Below are 26,144 nucleotides of genomic sequence, written 5' to 3'. Positions count from 1 at the left end.
TAATTAGATGGCTCATCAATAGTGTAGATATTCATAAATGCTTTAGCTTAGCAAAATTTGATTTTGCTAGCGATGCTTGAAAATATCTTAAGGACATGTATAGTCTTAAAGATATTGCCCACATATGCAATGTCCAAGATAAAATAAGAACCATGACTCAAAAAGAGATGAATATTAGAGAATATTACAATGATATTTCTCTCCTATGGGATGAATTGGCTCTTCTTGAGCCAAAATGACATTGTCCTCAAGATGTAGAACTCCGTGAAAACCAAATTAAAACGAAGCATTTTTACCAATTTGTGAATGGGCTTAGGCCCGAATTTGAGGAAACAAAATTGGCTATCCTTCATAGAAGAGGTGTGTCATCCATAGTCGAAACTCTTGAAGAATTGACTATGGAAGAGAATAGATTAAAGAAGTCATCCGCTTCAAAAGATGAAGAAACCATTCTTGCTATGTCCAAGCCCGGTAATCACACTAGGAGTTATAAGCCTCCTCATTTTGTGAAGAATGAGAATGGGAGAAATCCCAACAACTATAAAAGAAGCGATAAAAGAAGAGATCATGAGTACAAAAAAGGTGACAAAATCATATGTTATCATTGTTATGAACCGGGACACATTAAGTCTTTTTGTCCCAAAAGAAACAAAGAAAGCAAGAAGATCACCGTGATGATAAGAGAGTTGCTTCGGTAGAAAAAAAATGATATAGACGACTCCAAATGCATTGGCTCACTATCTTTAGCTCAATTAATGGAGGCGCTACAACCAATGTTTAAAGGTCAAGCTTCTTCCTTATCGAAAGCGGCCGTATCCACAACTGTTGACCCTGGTAAGACTTCTAGGATCTTAGATTTCGGTGCCTCGTTTCACATGACTCCAAATGAGTCAATATTATCTGAATGTCATTCTAACCCAAATAATTCTTATGTTTCAACTGCCAACGGAACATCTTTAAAAATCAAATGTATTGAAACTTTTCAAAAACAACCAAACTTTCATATACCAAGTATTAGAGTTGTGCCAAAAATAAATTTAAATCTTTTACCAGTTTCACAAATTACGGATTATGGTTGCAAAGTTTTATTTTCTTCTAATGATTGTTTCATACAAGATCTCCAGTCCGGGAAGCCGATTGGGCAAGGCCATAGAAAAGGAGATCTTTATGTAATGGATAGTCTTGAGTTATCAAAACAATCTTTTTGTAATTTTGTGGAAAAGAAATATACAAAAAATTGGCACAAAAGACTAGGACATCCTACTGTGACCAAATTACATTTGTTTCCATTTCTTACTAGTTATAAGGAAAAGAATTTGGTTTGTGAATATTGCATTCTTAGCAAAATAAAAGTTTTGCCCGTTGAACAAAGATATTTTATACCAAAAATTCTTTTGAGTTAATACATTCGAATGTGTGGAGACCGGCTCCAGTTATATCCAAAGGTGGGGTATCATACTATATTGTGTTTGTGGATGACTATAGTAGACATTCTTGGATCTTTTTTCTTAAGCAAAAATCAAAAGTATATGAATGCTTTAAAAAAATTTATTATTATGTAAAGACTCAATTCAAAACCAACATTCAAATTTTTAGATCTGATTCCAGAGGGGGAATTTGTATCAAAAGAACTCAAGAATTTTTTTGATCTAAATGGGATTATTCATCAAAAATCTTTCTCATACACTCCTCAACAAAATGGTCTAGCTGAAAGAAAGCATAGACATATTGTTGAAACCACTAAAACACTTTTTATATCAAGAAATGTTCCAAAAATGTTTTGGGCCGAAGCCGCTCTTACGGCAATTTATTTGATAAATAGAATGCCTTCAAAAACTATTGAAAATATGTCACTCATTGAGAAAATTTTTAAAATCTCCTCTGATTATAAAAGGTTGAGAGTCTTTGGATGTAAATGTTTTGTTCTTACTCATAGAAATGACAAACTTTCCCCAAAAGCAATCCCTTATGTCTTTCTAGGCTATGCTGAAAATCAAAAGAGATATAGATGTTATGACATGGAAAGAAACAAGTTATATGTTTCACGAAATGTTACATTTCTGAAAAATGAAGATGGTTTTAGCAAAGAAAAGATTCGAGAGAACTATGATTATTCGTTTCTTTTTTATCTTATCAATGAACATGATAGGTATGAAAACATTTGTAATGAGCATGAGAGTGAAAATGAAAACACTCATGATGTAAGTGAAAATATAGACAATGGTCTTGATAATATTAACTCACTTCATACTACCATACAAACATACACTCGGCGGACCGAAGATCACCCACCATGTGCCTTAAAACGATACTCACAAAATCAAGATGTAGATTCTGCTAGTATTAGAAAATCAATAAGAATTTCCAAGGCCCCTAGTAGATTTGTATCTTATGATTCCTTTGAACCAAGATACCGAGCATATTTAACCATCATCCTATTATGAAGCCAAAAACGATCAAGAACGGATTCAAGCAATGAATGATGAATTAAAAGCTTTAGAAAAGGCAAACACTTGGGAAACACAAACATTGCCCAAAGGACGGAAAACTATAGGGTGTAGATGGGTTTACAAAATTAAAACTAAATGGGATGAGACATTGGAAAGATATAAAGTTCGATTAGTAGCTAAGGGATATAGTCAAGAATATAAATTTGACTATGATGAGACATTTGCTTCAGTTGCTCGAATGACGACTGTCAGAACCCTTATATCTATAGCATCAATTAAAAAATGGTCTATCTTTCAAATGGATGTAAAAAATGCCTTTCTGAATGATAACTTAGATGAAGAGGTCTGCATGGATCCTCCACCAGGTTTAAACTTAGCACATGGAAAAACTCTTAGGTTACAAAAAGCCTTGTATGGATTAAAACAAGCTCCCAAAGCTTGGTATAATAGATTTAGTAATCTAATGACTCAACTTCATTCTAAATCTTGTTTTACTGATAGTGCATTGTTTGTTAAGCCTTCCAATGCAAGGATGGTCATACTAATACTCTACGTAGATGATATGATAATCACAGGAGGTGATAAGCAGGGAGTAAATCATATCAAAGATGTGCTTAAAGACAACTTTGATATGACAGATCTTGGTTTTTTAAGATATTTTTTTGGTATTAAAGTGACTTACTCACATCGTGGTTATTTTTTGTCACAGACTAAGTATGCAACAGAGATTATTGAGAGATCAGGACTCTCAGATGAGAAACGGGTTGATACTCCAGAGGTTATAAATGCAAAAATGAAGAAGGATGATGAAGAACCTCTACAAGATCCAACCCCATACAGACAAATGATTGGAGCTTTATCTTATCTTTTTATTACTCATCCTGATATTTCTAATGCTATTCATTCAGTCAAGTCAATTTCAGCATGCTCCCACTAAAGTACATATGAGTGTTGTAATGAGAATTATTAGATATATTAAGAACTCTATAAGTCATGGACTGTTTTTGTCATCCTCTTCCTCATTAGAAGTCATTGCATACTCAAATTCTGACTGGGGAGGGGATGTGAATGATAGACGTTCAACTACTGGTTTATGTGTTTTTGTAGGTGACTCTCTAATCTCATGGCGATGCAAAAAACAACAGAAGGTGTCTCTCTCCTCCATTGAAGCTAAGTATTGCGCCATGGCAATGACCATGTTAGAGTTAGTGTAGCTCCGACAATTACTGGAGGACTTGGGAATCCACATCAAAGAACCCTCCAAATTATGTTTTGATAACAAGAGTATTGTGTATATTGCAAGCAACCATACGTTCCATGAGAGGACAAAACACATTGAAATGGATTGTCACTATATTCGCGAAGAATTTTTGCGAAAGACTATCACATTGCCCTATGTTCCATCAGAGTATCAATTAGCGGATTTCTTCACCAAAGCACTTCCGTCACCTAGATTTCACTTCCTACTTGGCAAACTCTCGGTTGTTCCACCATGAGTTTGAGGGAAGGTGTTAAGATATAGTTAATATATAAAATATATATATATATATATTTTTAGTTATGTAAACCAAAATACCCATTAGGGATATTTCGGTATTTTCACCAAATAGGCGTCAGCCCCTAATGGGCTGACATTTTATTGTTTTTTGTCTTTTGTATTTTTTGTTTATTTTATTTTATTTTTTGTGATGCAAAAGGCGCAGCCCATATGACTGTTGGAGCTGCCCCAACGGTCAAAAATGTGACCGTTGGGTGCAGTCCCAACAGTCATATGCTCAGCCTCTTATTCTCCCATTGTACTATAAATAGCCCTCATGGGGCCATGTGTTTATATAACTCTTTGAGAGTGCCTTTTATGCAATAACAATTTGTTAAGACCCTTGTGTGGGTGGTTTCCTTGATTCAATCAAGTATTCTACTTGATTGAAAGTGTGTTCTTGCATGTGTATCGGATTCAATCCACTTCATTACAAAAGTGTGTTTTTGCGTGTGTATCGGATTCAATCCACTTCATTACACTAATCACATAGTCAACTTAAAAGAAAAAAAATTAGTGATAAATAAGGTGAAGCATGATGAAATTTTTAATGATAAGAATGCCTCAAAATATCATGGTCAAACTAAATATGGTTTATTGATCAGAATGCAGAAAATACAAGGAATCAATTGTGCCAGAAGAAGAGTGCGAGAAAGAATCTGTCTATGTCAAAGCTTCAAGAGTGACTGCATTGCATAAGATATAATATATTCAAAATAAAAGATCAGGGCTCTCTAAGAGCAACAAGGAGTATGGTGCATAGTAATCTTAGAACATTGAAAAATCAATCCCCAAATGCTTACACATTATAAATAAAATGTGTGATAAGGATAGTTCTAGAAGTTTCTTACATATAAATTGGGTATGCCTACTCCATCCATTTCATCAGCAGGATTGTGCATTGTTTCATTTGATACATTAATCATTAAGTAAGAAAGAGCAACAAGGGTGCTGATAAAAATGAGTAGCATCCCAGACACCAAAGTCATCTTCTCTTACAGGTAAAACTCCAATTATGACAGCATTTCCATCTTATGAAGCAGAAACAGTTAAAGCAAGATGTACATGGTGATGAAACAGATGCATAGCTTCATGATATTTTAAAATTCATTTCACTATTATTTGAAGGTCTATTCATACAATATTTATTCACAGAACACATTAAGCTAAGAAAGAAAAACCATATTTTATTCATGTCTTCAAACCTACTGCTCCAATAAAAATGGCAACATTGAGTGCTTAAAATGTATCATTTGTAACTCATCAGCTTATGTCTAAAGATTAATAGGGATGTATATTTAAAATTTTCAGCTTAATGTTCCACTTTATTGTTTCACTTGTATCATGATACACGGAGAAAGAAACATTAACTTGCCTCTTCTTTCTGAATTCCAAGTTGTTCAAGTGATGGAACACTTCCCCATCCACCAATCACATCCATGCTGGTATCAGGAAGAGGTCCAAGTGTTTCATGGACTTTGAAGCAATCCCTGATTTTGCATTTGGACTCAACAGACTGGATACATGAGTTCCACCAACACAAAATGTGTAAGCCATTTCTTTTCATATAACAAATAAAAGGAATCACATCTAAAAACAATTACAATAGAGCAGGAATGACAATATGATACACCAACCTTACGAAATTGTGTATAGACATCAGGCAAACTTCCATAATTAAATGGGAGGTCGTGAAGATGGTACAGAGTACTACCCCAAATAAGTTGTAATTTTGGATTTTTAGAAATTCCATTTGAAGTTGACTGTGATGGAAGCAAGACTCTTTGCAGACCTTTCCTAACAAGTTGTTCAATAAGTGTCTCCTCACTGCATGTTTCCTTGTGCGCATAAATCTGAACACCAGCATAAGGATTACAGCGTTACAATAAACAGGTGAAAGGATGTATGTCCATGGAGCATCATCCAAGAAAGTCACATACTGTATGGGCACCAAAAGCTTCAGAAATGGAAGGAAGTATCTCTTCTGGTTTTCCATGGCATATAAGCAGATTCAATCCCCTTTTTAAAAGATTCTTCTTCAAGTCATCCAAGCTCTCAACCAAAAACTGTGCTCTAAATGCTGCCATAAGACACGTTAAAACAACAAAGTTTAATCAGGAAAAATAATAAACATATACACTAGTACTCTTTTAACCACTTAATCTCATCGAGATACTAAAGTGCACCATTTTTTAACTTATCATGGGTATAGCAAGGTTAAATACCTAAGCAATGTGCATGCTATCAAGAGTATCAAATTCATGACACAATAATCAGTGCATTAGGGATACCACTAAAAATTAATTAGAGAACCTGCGACCTATATGGAATTTGAGTGCCTCATTTCATGTTTCATATTCTCTGCAACTGAACTAAACATCAGCTTCCATCATTCCAACAGTGATTTACATTGCTATCCACGGTGATCAGAATAATGAAGAAGAGAATTTTCTGAGGCAACTTTCTCATCTCAAGCATTTCTTTTCTTTCAGTCATTCTTTTATTTCTCCTGGTCTAGACAACATGGATTCTTCCCATGTATAAAATAAAAATTCTGAATGGCTTTCTTTGGCTACTATAACCTTCCCAACCACAATTTCTTATTTCTTAGAGGAAGTTCATTTCCCTATGAATAAATAAATATTGGGTTTCATCGTTTCTCTGGTCATTTCTTAAACAGCGAGGTCATATCTATACACCAGAGTCATTTCCCTCATTTAATCAATGTTATTGGTAACTTGTATAGTTCACACTGTTTGGCTCTACCCACGAATTAGCCGGGCAATGCCCAGAACAAAGTCGCTTAATCCAACTAGTTGTGAGCTTCACTGATAGTTTAGAAGTATAAATGCATTACAAGCCACAGAAGATTTAAATCTAAAAAGAATTCCAAGGCAAAGCAAGAAATTTGGGCGACATGAACCTTTTTGCTTGTCTCCACTAAGGACTGGACTCAAGTCGGGGTTCGCTGAATCCTGAGTTTTCTTCATACTTCATAATTCAGAGACATACTTAGTAGTTTCAGTGAGGCAAATTATGCTATTCCTTTTTTTCATGTACAGGGTTTTGTTCTAAATGACGCACATATCAGAGCCTTATAGTATAGTCGTATACTCAATGTTTCTGCAGTAACTTTCTCCATACTCAACAGATATTTAATTACATATTCAAATGCCCATGAATGAACATACAGCTTTCCCCTTCGAGGTCATCCTAACCACCATATATAATCTTAGTTCTGGTGAAAATTCGATCACGTAGGAACCATCTCCACAATAAGTTTTATTTGGAAATACCAACCAACAGTACCAGATGTAAAATTTCCTATTTGCATTTTTTTGTCTTCAGTTTACCTTGAGGCTATCCTTGGCATCTTTTTCCCACTCAACTAATTCCACAAAACCGGATTTTTTTTAATAAACAGAGTAACAATTATGATACGACCAATTACGCCGAAATCTAAATGAAATTCAACTCAATCCTTCATGTGTTATAAATTAAAAAAAGAAAAAATTGTTGGTTGAATGATTTTCTATTAACACATAAATGAAATTCATGCTAACTAGCGGAATCCTACATACCTCCAGTTTTGGAGAACCCAAAATAGTGGGTAGTCCCAAATAGCCGCGGATCGACGCAATAGACCGGCAAGACGGCTTCTGATGACTTCCACGCCGAGAACAGAGCCTCATTATCCAAAATCCTCAAATCATTCCTGAACCAAACGATGGTCACACCCATGCCATCTCTCTTCAGCTGATTGGAAGTGTACCTACGTAATGCTCTACCTGCAACAGCTTCTATCTCTTCCTTGCCCATCTGGGGCACCTCCAAAACACTTCCCGCGTTGCTGGTGGGTCTAATTGTACCGTGAGAACTCATGTTCAACTTGTGGGGATGGGATGTCATGGTGGTGAGTTTTGCAGAGAGTGGGAGGGAAGAGATAGAGTTAAGAATGAGAGAGAAAGAGTTGGTGATGAACTTTTTAGTGAGAAAAAGCGATGGTATGGAGTTGGGGTTTAGAGAGAGAGAGGAAGTGAAGAGCTGTTTAGAGAGAGAAAGGGAAGCGGTGGAGGAAGACAGGAGAAGAGTCATGGCTATTATGGCTGGTGGCGATCAGAGCGAGTGAAAATGAGGGGAGTCCACGTGGGCGATGGATGACGTATTCTGGGCTTGATAATCTTGGTGGCGTGGCCTTTCTTGAGTCGGTGGTACGATGGCTTTTGACGACGTCCAAGAAGAGCACCATAAAGAATGGAAGAATGTTGCTGCCACGTGGCGTTTTTGACCGGCTAGGTTGATGAATGGGGCTCTGAGGATGATTTTGTGGATGCTCTGTCGATGGTTGGGTAATGCAAATTGGTAGGATCCAGGAAGGTGGTTTTGCATTATTTGGTTGATTTGGATATGATTCAGATCGAACCTTCATATATTTAGTTGGTCCGGATCCAACCCGTTTGCATCCTTAGGAATGGTTCATTTCAAACGCAGACTCATTTGCACGACACCCACATGATGCAACAATACAGAGGAACACCTTGTGGAGACTTGAACCTCCATGTTTTTTGCTCTTGCAGATGTTGGATGTTAGTGATGTTCAGTTTAGTATTATCCATTATTGTTGTTTGCCTTTTTCCTTTTTCATGTTAGATTCAATACTGATGTTTTTAAAAGCTTAGGGCAATGATGAACAAGCGAAAAAAAGAATTGTATTTTGGAGAAGCAGGTTATATGTTCTTCCAAGAACACGCAGGTGCGTGTTTTCGGGTCTGAATGAGCGCCACATATGTAAGCACGTGCGGCTCATTTCACTGTGTGTTAGCATCACTTAGCATCGGAGTCTAGTGCGTTTGCAAAGACTTAAGCCCCCTTTTTATGTCATTAGCCCTATAAAATGATGTTTTGAGTAAAAGACAAAAATATTCTCTCACCAAAAATGGTTAAAAATCATCATCATTTTCGCCCTAAGGAGTAAACTCATCTGCTTTAACAGGAGCTCCTCGCAATATGTCACCCTAAATGTTTTGGATCACCCTTTGGTGATGCACCATCTATTGTAACAGGAGCTCTGATTGACGACGCACTCTTTACCGTCATCTTCTATTGTCAGAGCACCCTTTGTTTCCGTCTGTTGTCGTCGAAGCACCTTTTGTCGTCGTCTGCTGCCGCCAGAGCACTCTTTGTCGTCACTGTCGTCTATTATCGTCGGAGCACCCTTTGTCGTTGTTTGTTCATAAGAAATAGTTGACTTACCAGAAAAAATAGCATTCAGAGATAATGATGATAACGTCAAACTGAGTAGAGTAACAATTTAATATAGAAATCAAATAAGAGAGTAACGATTTACAGTAAAAATTAAATCAGATAGTAGCGATTTACAATAGAAATCAGATAAGAGAGTAGCGATTTATAGTAAAAATCAAATCAGAGAGTAGCGATTTATAGTAAAAATCAAATCAGAGAGTAGCGATTTACAGTAAAAATCAAATCAGAGATTAGCGATTTACAGTAAAAATCAGATCAAAGAGTAGCGATTTATAGTAAAAATCAGATCAAAGAGTAGCGATTTATAGTAAAAATCAGATCAGAGAGTAGTGATTTACAGTAGAAATCAGATCAGAGAGTAACGATTTACAGTAGAAATCAGATCAGAGAGTAATGATTTATATTAGAAATCAGATCAGAGAGTAACGATTTATAGTAGAAATCAGATCAAAGAGTAACGATTTACAGTACAAATCAGATAAGAGAGTAGCAATTTACAGTAAAAATCAAATCAGAGAGTAGCGATTTACAGTAAAAATCATATCAAAGAGTAGCGAGTTACAGTAAAAATCAAATCAGTGAGTAACGATTTATAATCGAAATCAGATCAGAGAGTAGCGATTTATAGTAAAAATCAAATAAGAGATTAGCGATTTATAATAAAAATCAGATCAGAGAGTAACGATTTACAGTAGAAATCAAATCAGAGATTAGCGATTTAAAGTACAAATTAGATAAGATAGTAGTGCTTTATAGTAGAAATCAAATCAGAGACTAGTGATTTACAATAAAAATCAGATAAGAGAGTAGCGATTTACAATAAAAATCAGATAAGAGACCCCTCCAAACAATTTGAATCAACAACATCAAATATTTTTTGAACTCATTCGGCTGCTACCAACGATGTGTAGGTCAATGGGCATCCCGTCAGCTGGTGGACACCAACCAATCAACCACGACTGGTAGCACATCAATTCGTCAGTCATCGACCGTGATCCCCCTTGGACAGTGAGAGAGGGAGGGTTTTCTAACCCTAACTCCCTTCATTTTTCCACCAAAATCCAACAGAAATTATAGTTGTTGTCAAACAGATGTGATAGGCAATATGTGGTCGGCCATGCCCAATTTGTGGGACCCCCCATTTGATAGAGGGAGAGCCCCCACCAGCCACTGGTAGCCGTGATCCTCCTTTAACCCTACACTCCTATTTTACCTTGTTCATCACAGGAGAGAGGGATGTGAGTTGATCCGGTTCACTTCTAAATCGGTTTGATCTCATGAACCCCTCCCCTCAACTATCACTCTACTGAAACATATTCAAATGACAAGAATCGATTCTCAACCTCAAATGATACCTTTAACCATGGATTTGATCTAAATCCAATTTTGGCCCATCCAAATCCATCTCCATTATACCTCGGTCCAGCCCAAAAACCTATAAACTCAAACCCAACCTTTGATCCAAACATAACCCATCTAACCCGACTCTACTGAAACCCAATATCACCCCAAACCCACAGGGTCAAACTCAAACTCAAACTCAAAGCTTAACCAAGCACCCAAAACAGGTACAAGACCTAGGATCCAAACATACACCAAGAGCTATAGAGCAATGAGTCAAATATTGGTTTCATAATGAGTATGGTGATGAGATGGATGCTCCGAAGTTCATAGCTCAAAATAGTCCAACTGCATTCTTGGATTGGATTTATGCAATGGAGTGTACTTTTGAACATTACCAATTTCGAGAACACTAAAAAGTCCTCTTAGCAACTATCATGTTTCGAGATATAACAAGGCTATGATGGATGAGCGTGAAACTCAGTTGCAAATGTAAAAGACTAGAAGGAATACCAACTTGGATTAAATTGAAGAAGTTGATACTTGTCATGTTCGTAGAAAAACCAATGTATGCTTTTGACTTAAAAAATACCAAAACTCAATTACATAATACCTTGTTAGAGCCTAACTCAAATGAGCTTTCATTTAATTCCATTCAAAACCTATCAGAAATCACATATCCACTTAAAGATGATTTGGATCCAAACCTATTTTACTGGATCCACTTGAACTCACCTTGCATCCTAAATATTTAGCCCTAGACTCACTTGACCCAATCCAAAGTGACCGGCTGCAAACCCTACACATATCTAAATATATGCATGGTACAAACCCTCATAACCAGATCCAAAATAGTCATATACCTCTTTTGCCTACCACAAGCCCGCTTCAAACTTTCATCTTGCCTGGATCGGATCTGTTTAGGCTTCTACTAATAGTTATGGATGAAGTTCCTTCCGAGTGGATGGAAATTTTGTTTTTCAATGTTCTCTAGGTCTGTTTGACATATTTTACTTAAGAAGCATCTCACATGACTTTGGTTTGTTTTAAAAGAATATTCATGGTTTCAGTATGTGTGTTGGGGTAGTTCCTACTCGGTTTGTTCAATTTATAAAGCAACACTGAGATCTATTTCTATATTATGGGTTCATAACCCACAAGGTGAAACTAAATGGAAAAAAGCACAAGCGGGATCGACTTGAGGGCAAGTCTTATCCATCCTGAGGAGAATGATCCAAGAGCAGAAAACTCGAGTCAATAAAGGATTCGTTTGGATCCATTTTTTAGAATTTTTTTTTTTATATTTGTCTTTAGATATTGGATCATTGTCTTTGATCTGACCTACTTGCAGGCTGCCATGCTCCAGCCCTGTAGGTTGGAACAAGCGGCACCCAACATCATTTCTTAGATAAGTCATGTAACATTTCTCATCTTAGCAATCCAGTAAGATCAACAAACTCAACACCTTTTTTTTTTTGATTTATAACTTGAAGACCTTTTGGCTCTAGATAAGTGGAAGTTTATATCAAAGTTTTATTATTAGAACAAGTAAAATTAATGAATATCAATGACCTTTGGCTCTTGAAATACCCCAACTCTAAAAGCAAGGTCATCCCCTGGCTAGTCTCGGACCATAATGGGTTGTTGATTAATTGGGCTCTTTTCTGCCACCCTAGGCTCCTTTCAAATCCTTCAACTTCTGGGCTCTCAAACATGATTGCGAGGCACAAGCGATCGTCCATGGAATGCGATGTTTGCACCATAGTGACAAACATTTTTATCGGCAATTTCTCATTTTTCAAAAACTCTCAAGAAATTGAAAACATTTCATAAATCTCACATTTTTTTCGGCAAAATCTTGGCAATAAAAAAATAAATTAAAAAATATACAATTTATTTTGTATAAGAAAATATTAATAACAATTATTTAAAAATAAAAATACACAAATTTTCACGATAAATAGCTGTTTAAAACGTAAATATCGTGTTTAAATCACAGTATTTATGTTTTTTTCATAAATCTCATGATATTTTGAAAATCTCATGAGAAATTGCCGTTTTAAACTTTTAGACGATTTCTAGTGATATTATTGCGAGATTTTCATAAATCTCACGATATTTGTCACTATGGTTTACACTAACCTCCTCCCTAAAAAAAATCTCTCCACTTAGGTCAAATCCTTAGTGGAGCACAAATCAAAGCCATTTCTTCATAGCTAGAAAGCCGCCAAGCTAACATGAAAAATGAAGATCAAGAGAATGTCACGAGAAAGCTTCAGCTTAAAGAGGAACTCCAGATTCTTATAAACATGGAAAGAATCCATGTAGAAGCAAAGGTCCCAATGTCGCTGGTTGAACGAAGGAGACCACAACACCCGACTTTTTTCACTCCCTCAATAACAAGAATGTCCTGAGGAATCACATTGGTTCCCCCACTCGAGAGGACGTGGTCTCCATCAATTCTCCTTATGAAATCAAAGCTAAAGTCATAGAGTACTTTTTCAATCTTTTCAAGACCAGCCTGTTAGGAAAAACCACGAGCAACAGACAATCAAAAGGAAACAAAGAACAAGAACGATCAAACTAAACACAAGAAGAACACAGATTTTACGTGGAAAAACCTCTCCTCAAATTCGAGAGAAAGTAAAAAACCACGGCCGCCCAGAGAGAAATATTATTACTCTTAACAGACAGTTACAACTCGGGAAAGAAAAGCGAGAATATAAACAAGGCAAGGGCGACAACCCTAACCCTAACCAAATCGGGTCGGATCTACTGAAAACCGGGTCCCAAACATAAGCCCCAGAAAAAATTTCTTCTTGGGGGGGGGGGGGGGGGGGGGGGGGGCGCTGCCCCCCTATAACCCCCCGCCAGGGGCGGCCCCCCCTGGACCCCCGGCCGCTGACCGCACAGCGGGACCCACGCCCGGGGAGCCCCCGGACCCCCTTCCTGCAAGAGCAAAAACAGTGAATCAGGCTCCACAACCTCCCCCTATCCCCGTTCCCTAGAGTGAGAGACCCCTAGGTCATGGCAACAGAGAACCACATTCTTGTCCAGGAGGTATCCATGGAGCAGATCAACAAGGCAACCTTTGATCTCAACCCCATTAGTGCCCCAAGCCTAGACGACTTTTCAGGTTTCTTTTTCCAGTGTTTCACAGTGGTAATTCAAGATTTATTTAGCAAAAGGCAAGCTCCTGAGACGAATTAATTGCACCCACATAGTCCTCGTTCGGTCGTTTCAAAAGTAAAAGGGACAAACAAACTCCGTCCAATAGCCTTTGTAATTTCATCTGCAAAATCATCACCAAAGTCAAGGTGAACAAGATGCAAGGGATTCTCGAAATTCAACCATCATCCATTTTTAAAAGGGAGAAGTATTCAGGAAACCATACTTTTGATGCATGAAATGATAGATTCAATGTTGACCAACACAAGAAAACTGACTTTCATGGCATGTTTCTATTTCCCTTCCTATGCTGTCATCATCAATGGGGAAGTTAGTAAACAATTCTAGGGTAGCTGGGGGTTTTGCCAAGGTGATCTCATGTCCCCCTATTTGTTTTCTGTTGATCATAGAAAGGCGCTCCCACCACCTCAACTAAGCAGTGTCCAACAACCTCCTCTTCTCGATCTTGATAAAGGACTTCCAATGATGCCATTCTTTCTTTCTTTTTCGATGATGCCTTATTCTTCCTCGGACAGCATAGACGGTTCCTCTTTAATTTTCCTGAGGCAATGTGCACCTTCAAAGGCGTCTCCAGCAGGCTCCAAATTAGCAAAAAGAAATTCATCTTCATTTCATGCAATCTTTCCCCCCTCATACATCCAACATTGTTCGTAAATGGAATGGATAAAACCCACATGAGCTCCCAAACACCTACCTTGGTGTTCTGCTTTTCAAGGACAAACTAAAAAATAGTACGTGTGAACCTCTGATCTTTAAATTTCATCCAAATCCAAGCTTGGAGTGGTAGACATTTGTCAATGACACCTAGAGTTGTGTTGATTATAAAATTAGTTCTCTCTTCCTTCCCCCTCTATTGGACAGGTTCCTTTCGCTGACCCCATAAAGTCCTTAGGGTCATGGAAGGACTAATACAGAACTTTCTCTGGGATGTCTCCTCCCATCAACACCACCACCTCCTGTCCTAGGACTAAGTCTGCAAACGTCGGGATGAGTAAGGCTTGGGCATCTAAAAATTGTCAAAAATGAACCTAGTGAGTCTTGCCAAAATCACGGTATTTATGTTTTTTCATAAATCTCATGGTATTTTAAAAATCTCGTGAGAAATTGTCGTTTTAAACTTTCAGGCAATTTTGCACGATATTATCTCGAGATTTTCATAAATCTCGCGAGCTATCGACATTTGTCACTGTGATCCCAATAGAGGTTCCCATGGTTGGAAGGATATTAAACAAGAAGCATATGCAATTCTCCCTCATGACCAGTAGGAGATTGGAAAGGGTACAGACATATCCATTTGGTTTGACCCCTAATACCCCCATGTTACACCTTCTCCCTCCATTACACAAGGGGTCACGTATCACAACCTCGAGGAATCCTTGCTCAGTGTCCCAGAGACAGTTAAAAGAAGCCACAATGCACAAACATGGGACCTAGATAAAGCCAACCTTCTCAAATGGTTCCCTTCCTCGAACTTTAGCTCAAAATTAGCTTGAGAAGCCATAAGAGAACATGGAACCACAAACCACATTTTTGAGATGGTTTTGGGTCAAAAAAGTCTTTCCCAGGGCTGTTCTAATTCTTCGTTGGGCACTTGGAGACCAACTCCTTACCCATGATAGACTCCATAAGCTGGGATTTCAACTTTCTAGCCAGTGCGAGTTGTGTAAGTCGACTTCTGAAGACCCCCCTCATCTACTTTGACTCTGCCCTATTGTTGCATCTCTTTGGCAAGCTAAAGTGTTTGGCTTGCAAGCAGTAAGTTGAGTGTAAATCCTATTGCTTACAAGTAAATTCTATTATTTTTAACTCTACAAAATTATTTATTTTTTTAAATGAGCTAGCTCACTGGCGTAAATTGGAAGCCCGATTTACAAAAAAATCTAACAAAACTATGAGATTATCTAGGAAAAGCATAAAATAATAAGGAATTAAAATTTTTTAAAATTTGACTAAGATTTGTCTTTTCTCAAAACTGAATAACCTCTTAGATCTCTAATATTTTTTATAGATGAGTTTTCTAATTACAATCAAATTAATTAACTTATTTAGATAACTTAAAAAATATATACCGATACCACCGCACCTGGCTCACCGTGCCTTTTAGACCATCAACACCAAGTAGATTCATAGGGGGAAGCGCACTCCCCTGGAATCGTGCTTCCTAAGCAAGAAGTGTCACACTTCCTCCAAAAGAAGGATGCATGAGGAAAACTTGTTTCCCATTTGGGGGAAGCATGCTTCCCACTCACTTTCTGTGGCCGGTGAAAGCTGCCTCTTCCTGATGACGCACCCACGGCATCCTGCAGACGGCAATGAGAAAACCCTTTTTCAGTTTTCCCCTCTATCGTCAGGCGATGGGGGTTGCCATGAGGGTGTGTCGCCAAGAAAATAGCGGTCTTCGACGGTCGATTCATCGGCGTCAAGGGCCATCCGATGACGTACGACATCCAAGGCACTCTGTAGTTTCATTTTCAGCTGTGGGGCTGTGTCGGGCGACAAGTTTTGTCGGTGGTGCATCACCGGTGGAGCTCCGTGTGCATCGCTGGCGGGGCTCCGGTGTGGGTCGCCGGCAAGCCGAAAGGGTGAACTCCCCTCCCCCCCCCCCCCTTCCGGTTTCACCGACTTCTGTAAACAGAAACCTTCGGGTTTCTATTTTTGTTTTTTATCGGTGGAACCGGGTATGGGTCTAACCTGGATCTGGTCAATATTGGGCCAAACCCGGATCCGATCAATACTGGGTCTGACCCAGATCCGATTCATGTCAAGTCAAACCCAGATCCAGTAATAACTGGGTTGGACCCGGATCAAGTTATAACTGGATCAGACTCGGATCCAATAAGGGTTCGGGCACTATAGCCTGAACCGGATCAGGAATTGATTCAGTCTTTTTCAAGACCGGTTCGAAGCTATTTTTGACCGATTTCTTCCACTTTATCACCGGTTCTGAGATGCTAAGACCCAGTTTTCATAAATATAAGAAGATACAGGGATTTTGGCATCCGATTATAGGGTTTTTGTGAACTTTTGTTCATACTTAACGTTGGTTCATAAGGTTTAGAATTGGTTCAGACCCTTGAATGACCAGTTTGGGGTTATTTTAGACTGATTTAGAGTGCTTTCAGACCAATTTCTTCTTGAGAACCTGGGGTTTTACCCATTCAGGCTTGAATTTTGTTATTGTTCATGCATTTATTTATAATTATGCATGCATAAATGAATGTATAACATTGGCATCAAGGATAGCTAGATGACTTAGTGAATTCATGTCACCAAAGTGACTGAATACACGTATGTTGTCAAATTTTTGTACTATCATATAAATTTAGCAAATATTATTGTTGTACTTAGATGCATGAAATGATAAACGACCCAAAGGTAATTTTTATCATGTTTGGAATTTAGGTAGGGTAAAATGAGGCAAATGTGTTGAGATACATCACACATGTGTATCCAAAGGTGTCATGTGTTGATGATCTAGCTTCACATGAGCCTCAATTTTACCAACTATAGTCGGTAGGCATAGTGATTACGCGTGTCGAAGCTCTTACCAAAGTAGGACTCCGATGACCCCCTACACTCACCTGAAAATAAGCATATTTAAGGCCTTTTATTTATTGCTTTTTCCATTTGGTTTTGTCTCGTATATGCTTTCTTTTGATATTTTGTCATGCAGTTTCTAGTTCTATGATTTTAGATGGCTCAAGTTCTATACATTTTCTTGATAGATCTAACTTTAGTGATTGGAAAGAAATTATTCTTTTTATATTAGGGTATATGGATTTAGATCTGACCCTAAGGATAAATGAACCTGTTGCCCTCACTAATCAAAGCACTGCTGATCAAAAGATTGTTTTTGAGAAATGAGAGTGCTCGAATAGGCTTAGCCTATTGCTTTTGCAATCTAAAGTGGCTAAGAATATTTGCAGTGCTATCCCACAATACAGGATAGTGAGGGATTTTTTGAGTGCTATTGAAGCACAATTTGTGAGTTCAAATAAAGTCAGAGCCAGTACCCTAATGTCAAAGCTTATAACTATGAAAATTTTTAGAGGGGGTAATATTCGTCATCATATTTTGGAAAAGAGAAACATAGTGTCTCAGCTAAATGACATGAAGCTGGCCATTTCTGATTCTTTTCTAGTGCATTTGATTTTGTTGTCCTTACCTTTAGAGTATGGACCTTTTAAAATTTCTTACAACACACATAATGATGAATGGACACTCAATGAACTTATGTTCAAGTGTGTTGAAGAGGAAAAGAGATTGAAAGGAGAGAAGGTGCAAAGTGCACATATGACTTCTCATAGCTCCAAGGTAGGACAAAAAAGAATGCATTCAAGAAAAATGCTAGAAAGAAGCCAGTAGAGGATAAGACAACCCAAGGCAAGCAATCTGACTATGTTCTCATAAAGTGCTTCTTTTGCAAGAAAAAGGGATACAAAAAGATATATTGCATAAAGTATAAGAAGTGGTTGGAAAAGAAAGGTAATTTGTCATTTGTTTCTCATGAATGTAATTTATTATAAATTCCTGAAAATAGTTGGTGGATTGACTCTGGTGCTATTGTTCATATTTTCAACTGTCTGCCGTTGTTCCTGAACAGAAGGGAACCAACAATGCATGAGAAGAGCATCTATTCGAAGAACAAGATGTGTTCGCATGTGAAGGATGTTGGGACCGGCAAGATCACTTTAGATACAAACATAGATTTGGATCTGCATGATGTCTTTTATGTTTCAGCATATAGTAGAAACTTAATTTCAATTTCAAGATTGAATAAATTTGGATATTGCTTTAAATTTGAAAATTCTAAGTTATTCATATACAGAAATTCTATTGAAATTTGTTTTGCATCAGTTTATGATGGTTTATATAAATTAAACGTGAAGATTCAAACTCAGGAGTCTTTGACTTTTGAATACGCATTAGTTGGAAATAAACGTAGCATGATTAATGATAAATCTTACATGCTTTGGCATCGAAGGTTGGGTCATATCTCTAAAAAGAGAATAAAGAGACTCATAAAATGAAGGAATCTTAAAATCTTTAGACTTTACCGACAATGACCCATGTGTTGATTGCATAAAGGCTAAGCATACAAACACATATAAAAAGGGTGACAACCATAGTAGTAAGATATTGAAGATAGTCCATACAGATGTATGTGGACCGTTTACCCCTTGTTACACAGGCGAGAAATATTTTGTCACCTTTATTGATGACTATTCACGATATATGTATCTCTATTTGATCTTTGAAAAAATTGATTTTTTTCAGATGTTTAAGGAATTTAAGAAGTAGAGAGACAAACCAATAAAGTTATTAGGATAGTCAGGTCTCATAGAGGTGGCGAATATTATGGTAGATTTACTAAGATGGGATAAAGGGAAGGACCATTAACACGATTTCTAAAAGAGCAAGGCATTGTGCCTCAGTATACCATGCCTGATAGTGCATACCAAAATGGTGTAGATAAAAGAAGAAATCGTACGCTTAAAAAAATGGTTAGGGTCATGTTGAATTATTCAACACTTCCCATGAAGTTGGAGGATGAAGCCTTAAGGACTGTTGTGCATATTTTGAATAAGGTTCCTACAAAATCTGTGCCTAAAACTCTCTGCGAGTTGTGGACAAGTATAAAACCATCAATGTCTTATATGCACATATGGGGATGTCCCGCAGAGGCCAAGTTGTATAACCCTCACATTAAAGCTTTTGAATCAAGAACAATCAGTGGATATTTCAATGGTTATCCAGAGAGATCAAAATGATACAAGTTTTATTGCCCATCTCACCCACCAGAGATTGTTGAAACGGATAAGGCAAAATTTCTTGAAGATAGTTCAGTAGGATTAAGTGCACTTCAAAACCTTAGTTTTGAAGAATTATAGGATTCAGTTTCACCACCTGTTAAAGAAAACACCGAAAGATACTGCATTATTATTCTTAATGATGATGTTGTTGATCATCCAGTTGTTGATGCACAAATCCAAAGTAAACCTATTATGAACAATGCAAAAGAGCACGAACAGGATGAACATGTTCAATCTGAGCCTGAAGAACGACCTGTTTAGAGATCCACAAGAGTTAGAAAATCTGTCATACATCCTGATTATGTGGTGTACTCTCAGGCGCCTGATGATTTCATAGATATAGATGATGACCCGTTGAATTTTATGGAAGTTGTTGAAAGCAAACAATCTTCACACTAGATAAAAGTCATGAAAGAAGAGTTAGACTCTATGGCTAAGAATCAAGTGTAGAATCTTGTTGAGTTGCCTAAGGGAGTAAAATCCGTAGGATGTAAATGGGTCTTTAAGACCAAAAAAGACTACAAAGGTAACATAGAGAGACATAAGGCAAGATTGGTTGCTGAAGGGTTCACCCAGATGGAGGGCATTGACTATAATGAGACATTTTCTTCTGTCTCAACTAAGGAGTCAATGAGGATAATTTTGGCCCTCGTAGCTCATTATGACTTAGAGCTACATTAGATGAATGTGAAAACAATGTTCCTCGTTGGGGATTTGAATGAAGAGGTATATATGGAACAACCTCTTAGTTTCTCTGAAGATGATTGTTTGGTTTGCAAGCTTAACAAATCAATATATGGATTTAAACAGGCCTCTTGACAATGGTATATTAAATTTTCTCAAGTCATTGTGACTTTTGGGTTTACAAAAAATATTATTGATCAATGTATATACCTTAAGGAAAGTGAGAGTAAGTTTATTATATTGATATTGTATGTGGATGACATTTTGCTTGCAACCAACGATATAAAGTTGCTTTCAGAGACAAAACAGTTTCTTGCATCATATTTTGATATGAAAGATATGGGTGAGGTTGCTCATGTACTTGGCATTGAGATCCGTCGAGACAGAGCAAAAGGTTTTCTAGGCCTCTCTCAAAGATTATACATCAACAAGTTATTAAAATGATATGGGATGGAGAATTGTTCTTCTAGTTCAACACCCATATCAAAGGGTGACAAATTGAGCCTAAAGAATAGTTTATAGAACAAAATTGACAAAACACAGATGAGTGCTTATCCATATACACCAGTTGTTGGCAACTTGCAATATGCACAAACTTGTTCACGTCCAGATATTTCCTTCGCATTAGGGATGCTTGGTAGATTTTAGTCTAATCCAGGCATATCTCATTGGAAGGCTGCTAAAAAAGTCTTGTGGTATTTGCAAGGGACAAAAGACTATATGTTAATGTATCATAAAGTTAATTACCTCGAGGTCGTTGGCTACTCAGATGCGAACTTAGGGGGATGCCTTGATAATAGAAAGTCTATTATTGGGTATGCCTTCTTACTTGCTGGAGGAGCGATCTCTTGAAGGAGTGAGAAGTAGACGACCATTGTTGCTCACACCATGAAGGCAGAATTCATAGCATTGTACGAGACTACCTCGCAGGCCATATGGTTGAAGAACTCCATATCACAGTTAAAGGTGGTCAATTCCATTTAGAAGCCACTGAAAGTCTACTGCGATAATGAAACTGCGATGTCTTTTTCGAACAACAACAAAAGTACTATATCATGCAAGCATATGGAGCTAAAGTATTTTGTTGTTAAAGAAAGGACAGAGAATCATCTAGTGCATATTGTCAATATTGGTACAAAAGATATGATTGTTGATCCTCTTACTAAAGGGCTAACACCAGGATTATATTCTGAACATGTATTAAGAATGGGCTTGTTAAACCCTTTTTGACATATCATATGAATAAAATGATCACATACAGTTTATTGATTCTCATTATGTTTGTTGTTAATCTCATAAGGATTAGAGATTTAACTAAGGATCTTTAGAATAAATTTGTAAAGGCCAATCTATTTATCAAGTCATTCCCATAAAGTTTACTGGTTTATCGTCAAAACAAGTGGGAGAATGTTGGGATAAGCCATACATAGTGGCAGTTACCCACATATGGTAATTTTTTCCTTATAGTGTCCCTTCTGATAAACATAAGGAAATTTAGGGAGGGAACGGTTACCCTAACTGTTTCTCTGCTGCTGCTATATAAACGGGTGTCAATGAGAAACTCGAATGAGGGAAAAACGTACAGAAGGGTTAAGGAAAGAAAAATACCTTCTCTGAGTTTTTTAGCTAAAGAGAGAAGAGGGATCCTGCTCATCGACTACTGAAAGAGCCTGCGCTCATTGGAAGGCTGCAGTCCGACTGAGAAGCGAACTCATCCCGATCCAGCCATCAACACCTACCGCCAGCCACCAATTCAGGTTCACCGATGGCGGCATCAGATACGCTTTTCCTTTTTCTGTTTTGTTGTGCACAGGTTTCTGGAGGAACCCCAACACTTTCTTCTCGCATCCTTTTTGTTTCCCACTTGTTTTTCTTTTGCTTCCCATCGGCTTCTCCCCTTGTTCCTTTTTTGCTTCCTTTTCGTTTTCCTCCCACTTTTCTTTTATGTTTTTTTATCATATCCTCCTTGTTTCCCCTTCGTTCCTTTATGGCTTCCTTCATATTTCCTTTTTCGCTTTACTCATTTTCACAATCTCTTTCAAAACAAAGCCCTCTTCATCCTTCATGATTCATACTACTTTTTAACACTGGCTTCCACTTCATGCTTTGCTTCGCTTCCTGATAACTATGGAACTCGGTTGAGCTCAAGCACTGCTCATCCAGTTGCCACAGCCAAGTGACTAATTTGGCAAGAAGCAAGTAAACCTCTACAAATTTGAGGAGGTTGTTACTGCATTCAGTGGATTGAATGGATCAATTATCCCAAATTGGGTCCGATTTAAAATATTGGGTTTGGTCTTAATGACTGTGTTATGGATGTGATCAGACCCGTCAAAACATATTTAAACCAGATCATATCAGATAAGATCCATTTGGATGAAGTGGATCTATTCGTTCTAACCCTTTTGGGGTTGGATCTAGTAGACAGATTGGATTGCACATAGCATATTGGATCTGGTGAGCAGGCTAGACCTGATGGATCAGTTTGTCTCAGATGGATCCTATTTAGATCAGACCAATATATTCACATTTTATCAAACTATTTCGATCTGGTTGAGCTATATTGGATCGGGTGGATTCATGATGGATCAGATAATGTTCTACCTGGCTCATTTAGATTCAGTCAAATAAGATTGGATCTGGCCTGATTGAACTCGGTAGGCACAAATGGACTAAGTTGAACCAGATGTCATCCAATCAAGAGATTGCACTCACATTGGTCTATTTAGATTACAGAAAAACAAGTTTGGTTTTGGTTGAACCTGAATGAATACAATAGAACCAATTGAACCAGTTTGCTTTCAGTCAAAAAGTGGTTGGACACGTTGGACTGTATTCAATATAAAGGCTACTGAACTAGAACTCGAGCTGCACCACATGCCCCCCACAACCAGGTTTGAGGGACTTCCACCTTTCACAAATCGAGGTCAATCCTTAACTTGTTTATTGAATGATTATGGTTGATATCATGGGTCAATTTCATTTTTCACAAATCTAGGTAAGTCAGCTTATTTATTGATTTTTTATGATAGATATCATATTCATGGGTTAATTTCATGGGTTTTGGATTGGTTTAAGGTAACCGAACAATGGCTTAGGAGCCTGATATATTCAGTTTTTGAATTTCAACTCAAAACTCAAGGTTTATGGTGAATTCAATTATAATTGTGTTGGATATCTACCCTAATAAGGGACAGGTTGGAGACATATTGTTTTTTATGGGTTGTTTATGTTCAATCCTATTAGTATATGGATCTTGTTTGGTTCAGTTGTTGTGATGGATCCATAGATTTGTGTTTGGATCCATGGATTTGAATATAAATATATACATGGATCCAAGCCTGTGCTTTGAAGGCTCATGACTTTATTTATTAGTTTATTTAATATTTGATATGATAATAAGCTTTAAATATAAATGGATCTACAGTTTTCAGCAAAATTTATAGGATGGAAAAGTAAACTCCCATTGGACTTGGATCTAGTTTATGTCATATTAGAATAAATTGCATCCAATCTGACTAACACTTTTTATTTTGGATCTTGGTATATGGATCCAAAAACAGATGCTGATATTACCCAAGGTTTTTCTCTTATCAGGCATATGAATAATGGGAGCATGCATGTTACCATTAAATATTTCAATAGTAAGAGTGTCTTTCTAGCGTTTTATGAAAATATGTGAATATGATTATATCAAAACCTAGACCCAAGGGGTTTGGTGCAGTGGGATGGGCCTAGACCGTTTGAAGGGCGGTCTAGGTTCAAATCCCATGGGTGTCATCCCCATCCTTAAGCCGAAGCTTGGTGACTCCCTGGGGTCGAGGGGTAAGCCTTTGGAGTTTTATGCCGACATGGACAGAGACTGTAAGTACAGCACGCTGAGCCAGCGCGGCTCAGTCTCTGCACCTGGAGCTGTTTCTCTAAGTAAAAATAAAAATAAAATAAATAAATAAAACCTACTAGTTATGTGAAATGAGCACAAGAAAAAATATATGATGAAAAAGTCAGACTAGTCTATGAATAATCTCTCTTTTTTTTTAAGGAAAACATTCATATCATTGGCATTTAAAACAGAAATTTACAAGATGTATGTAAAGGACGAGTTGTCATCCCAATGCCAACATGAAACAGTACAAACGAAAATAAAATTAACCAAGAGTTCTTCACAAGGTCGTTAACAGCAGAATAATGGGAGATTAATCCAATTCAGGTCAGAATCCGGCCACTTGAACCTGCATCACTGCCTAAGTTTCCACTGTATCGTATCCAGGACGACCCCCATTTATTTGGATCGTCTGGTAAATGTACTTTCATTTCTCTCAAGCCAAATTGTTCTCCATGCAATCAACAACCAGACCCATTTGGGTCCTTTCCTTTGAAATTCTTGTGCCCTGGTAATCCAGCAGACCACCAGATTTGCACCACACAAAGTATTGTAATTCTCTTATGAATTTGCAATCATTAAAAAGATGAATTGTTGTCTCCTCACATGAACCGCACATCTGACATTTGCTTGCAAGCTGACCATTTTAAAGACAAATCAGTTTTAACCTTGTCCTGCAAGATAAGTCATGCACAGGTAGAGCCTCTAGCTGGAAGACCCCCTTCCCAAAGGCCACTCATATAAACCATATTAAGACATCTAGCCACCATGCTTGTTTCCGTGCATATCACCCATCACCATTTAACAATAAAAGCCATGTTAGTACGATGCAAATCTTGAATACCCAAACCTTCAATTTTCATTGGCAGGGCTACCGTGTTCCAACTATTGTATGTAAAACCTTATAGTGTCATGGCTAAAATCATACTTTATATAAGAATCATGATACCACAGGCGGTGATTCATAGAATTATGATGGTCGGCCACTTATGACCAAGTGGGAGATGTTGGATATTGGTTTGCATGTAAACATAACCATAAGGATATTGCATGAACTGATTTACAGATCAAATTTATTTCCATATGAACTGTTACAAGACTCGTTGAATTCCACATGAATTGTTAGGCTGATAATTAAGTGATTTGATAGTTTAATATGTAATGGCTTCATTGGAGAATGATCATGAAAGGGCAACTCATAGGTGGAAACTGTGCATCACAGAAAATCAACATATAGAGTAAATTTTGTATGATGGAATGCACGCTCTTAATCATCTCTCTTCACCGTCTTCCCTCTCAGGTTTTATTCAAAACCCAATAATAAAATCCATATTCAAGATTCAACTATGAAATTCAAGTTGGATCTAGAACCAAAGTCAGACCCACTTTAAAATGTTGGATACTCGGATACTGTATCAATCAAGCATGACCCTACCTATGCGGCTATGCCCGACCCATCCAACATTACCAGGTCTTACAACCCAGTAGGACCAGGTTACCACCACAATCAAGTTCTTTTTTTTAAATCATAATATACTAAAAAATGGTCTTTTAGAATTTTTGGTATTTTACTTTTTACACATTTTCCTTGTTTCATATTTATTTATTTCAACGCACACCACAAACGATAACATGATAAAGAGAAGAAAACTGATTTCCAGAGCGAAGTCCTGCACTGATGGTTTGTTAATACCCAACTGCATTTCGACAACGCACACAAAGCAGAACAAAAAGGCTCTTATCCCGTACAATTTTCGCATATGATGGCTTCCCTCATCTATTTGGTTTGGCTGGATTTCCCACCTTGGGATTGGAATTCCATGTCAACTAGGTAGCTCACTGTTTGGATCAATTCATTTTCTAGTGTTTGTATATAATCAAACTTTAAGTCTAGCCTTTTTTAAACCCAGCCAGAGTAGGACATAATTCAGAATCTTGAACTTTGCTTAACCACTACTGCCGCTGCATATCAAAAAACCCTG

At 37.5% G+C, this 26,144-nt stretch overlaps 1 protein-coding gene across 7 annotated transcripts in view; it reads right to left on the bottom strand.

Annotated features, from left to right (window-relative positions):
- LOC149833796 (cryptochrome DASH, chloroplastic/mitochondrial-like) overlaps positions 1-8,076 on the bottom strand; it is a 95,521-nt gene extending 87,445 nt beyond the window's left edge. For all 7 annotated transcript variants that reach the window (XR_016432712.1, XR_016432715.1, XR_016432713.1 and 4 more), the window contains exons 1-4: positions 7,569-8,076; positions 5,928-6,067; positions 5,625-5,840; positions 5,363-5,503 (exon numbers count right to left, since the gene is read on the bottom strand). Coding sequence is in view for 3 of the 7 variants with exons in the window: in XM_090011027.1 (XP_089867153.1) it covers positions 5,363-5,503; positions 5,625-5,840; positions 5,928-6,067; positions 7,569-7,896 (825 nt within the window). In the remaining 4 variants the exon portion in view is untranslated. The remainder of the gene's footprint in view (positions 1-5,362; positions 5,504-5,624; positions 5,841-5,927; positions 6,068-7,568) is intronic.
- Positions 8,077-26,144: the final 18,068 nt, after the last annotated feature.

Source organism: Nuphar pumila, chromosome 6 (genome assembly GCF_984573655.1).
Source record: "Nuphar pumila chromosome 6, dmNupPumi1.hap1.1, whole genome shotgun sequence".
Taxonomy (NCBI): Eukaryota; Viridiplantae; Streptophyta; class Magnoliopsida; order Nymphaeales; family Nymphaeaceae; genus Nuphar; species Nuphar pumila.
The sequence above is the reverse complement of the archived record's forward strand: the minus strand, read 5'-3'. Positions and strand labels throughout refer to the sequence as shown.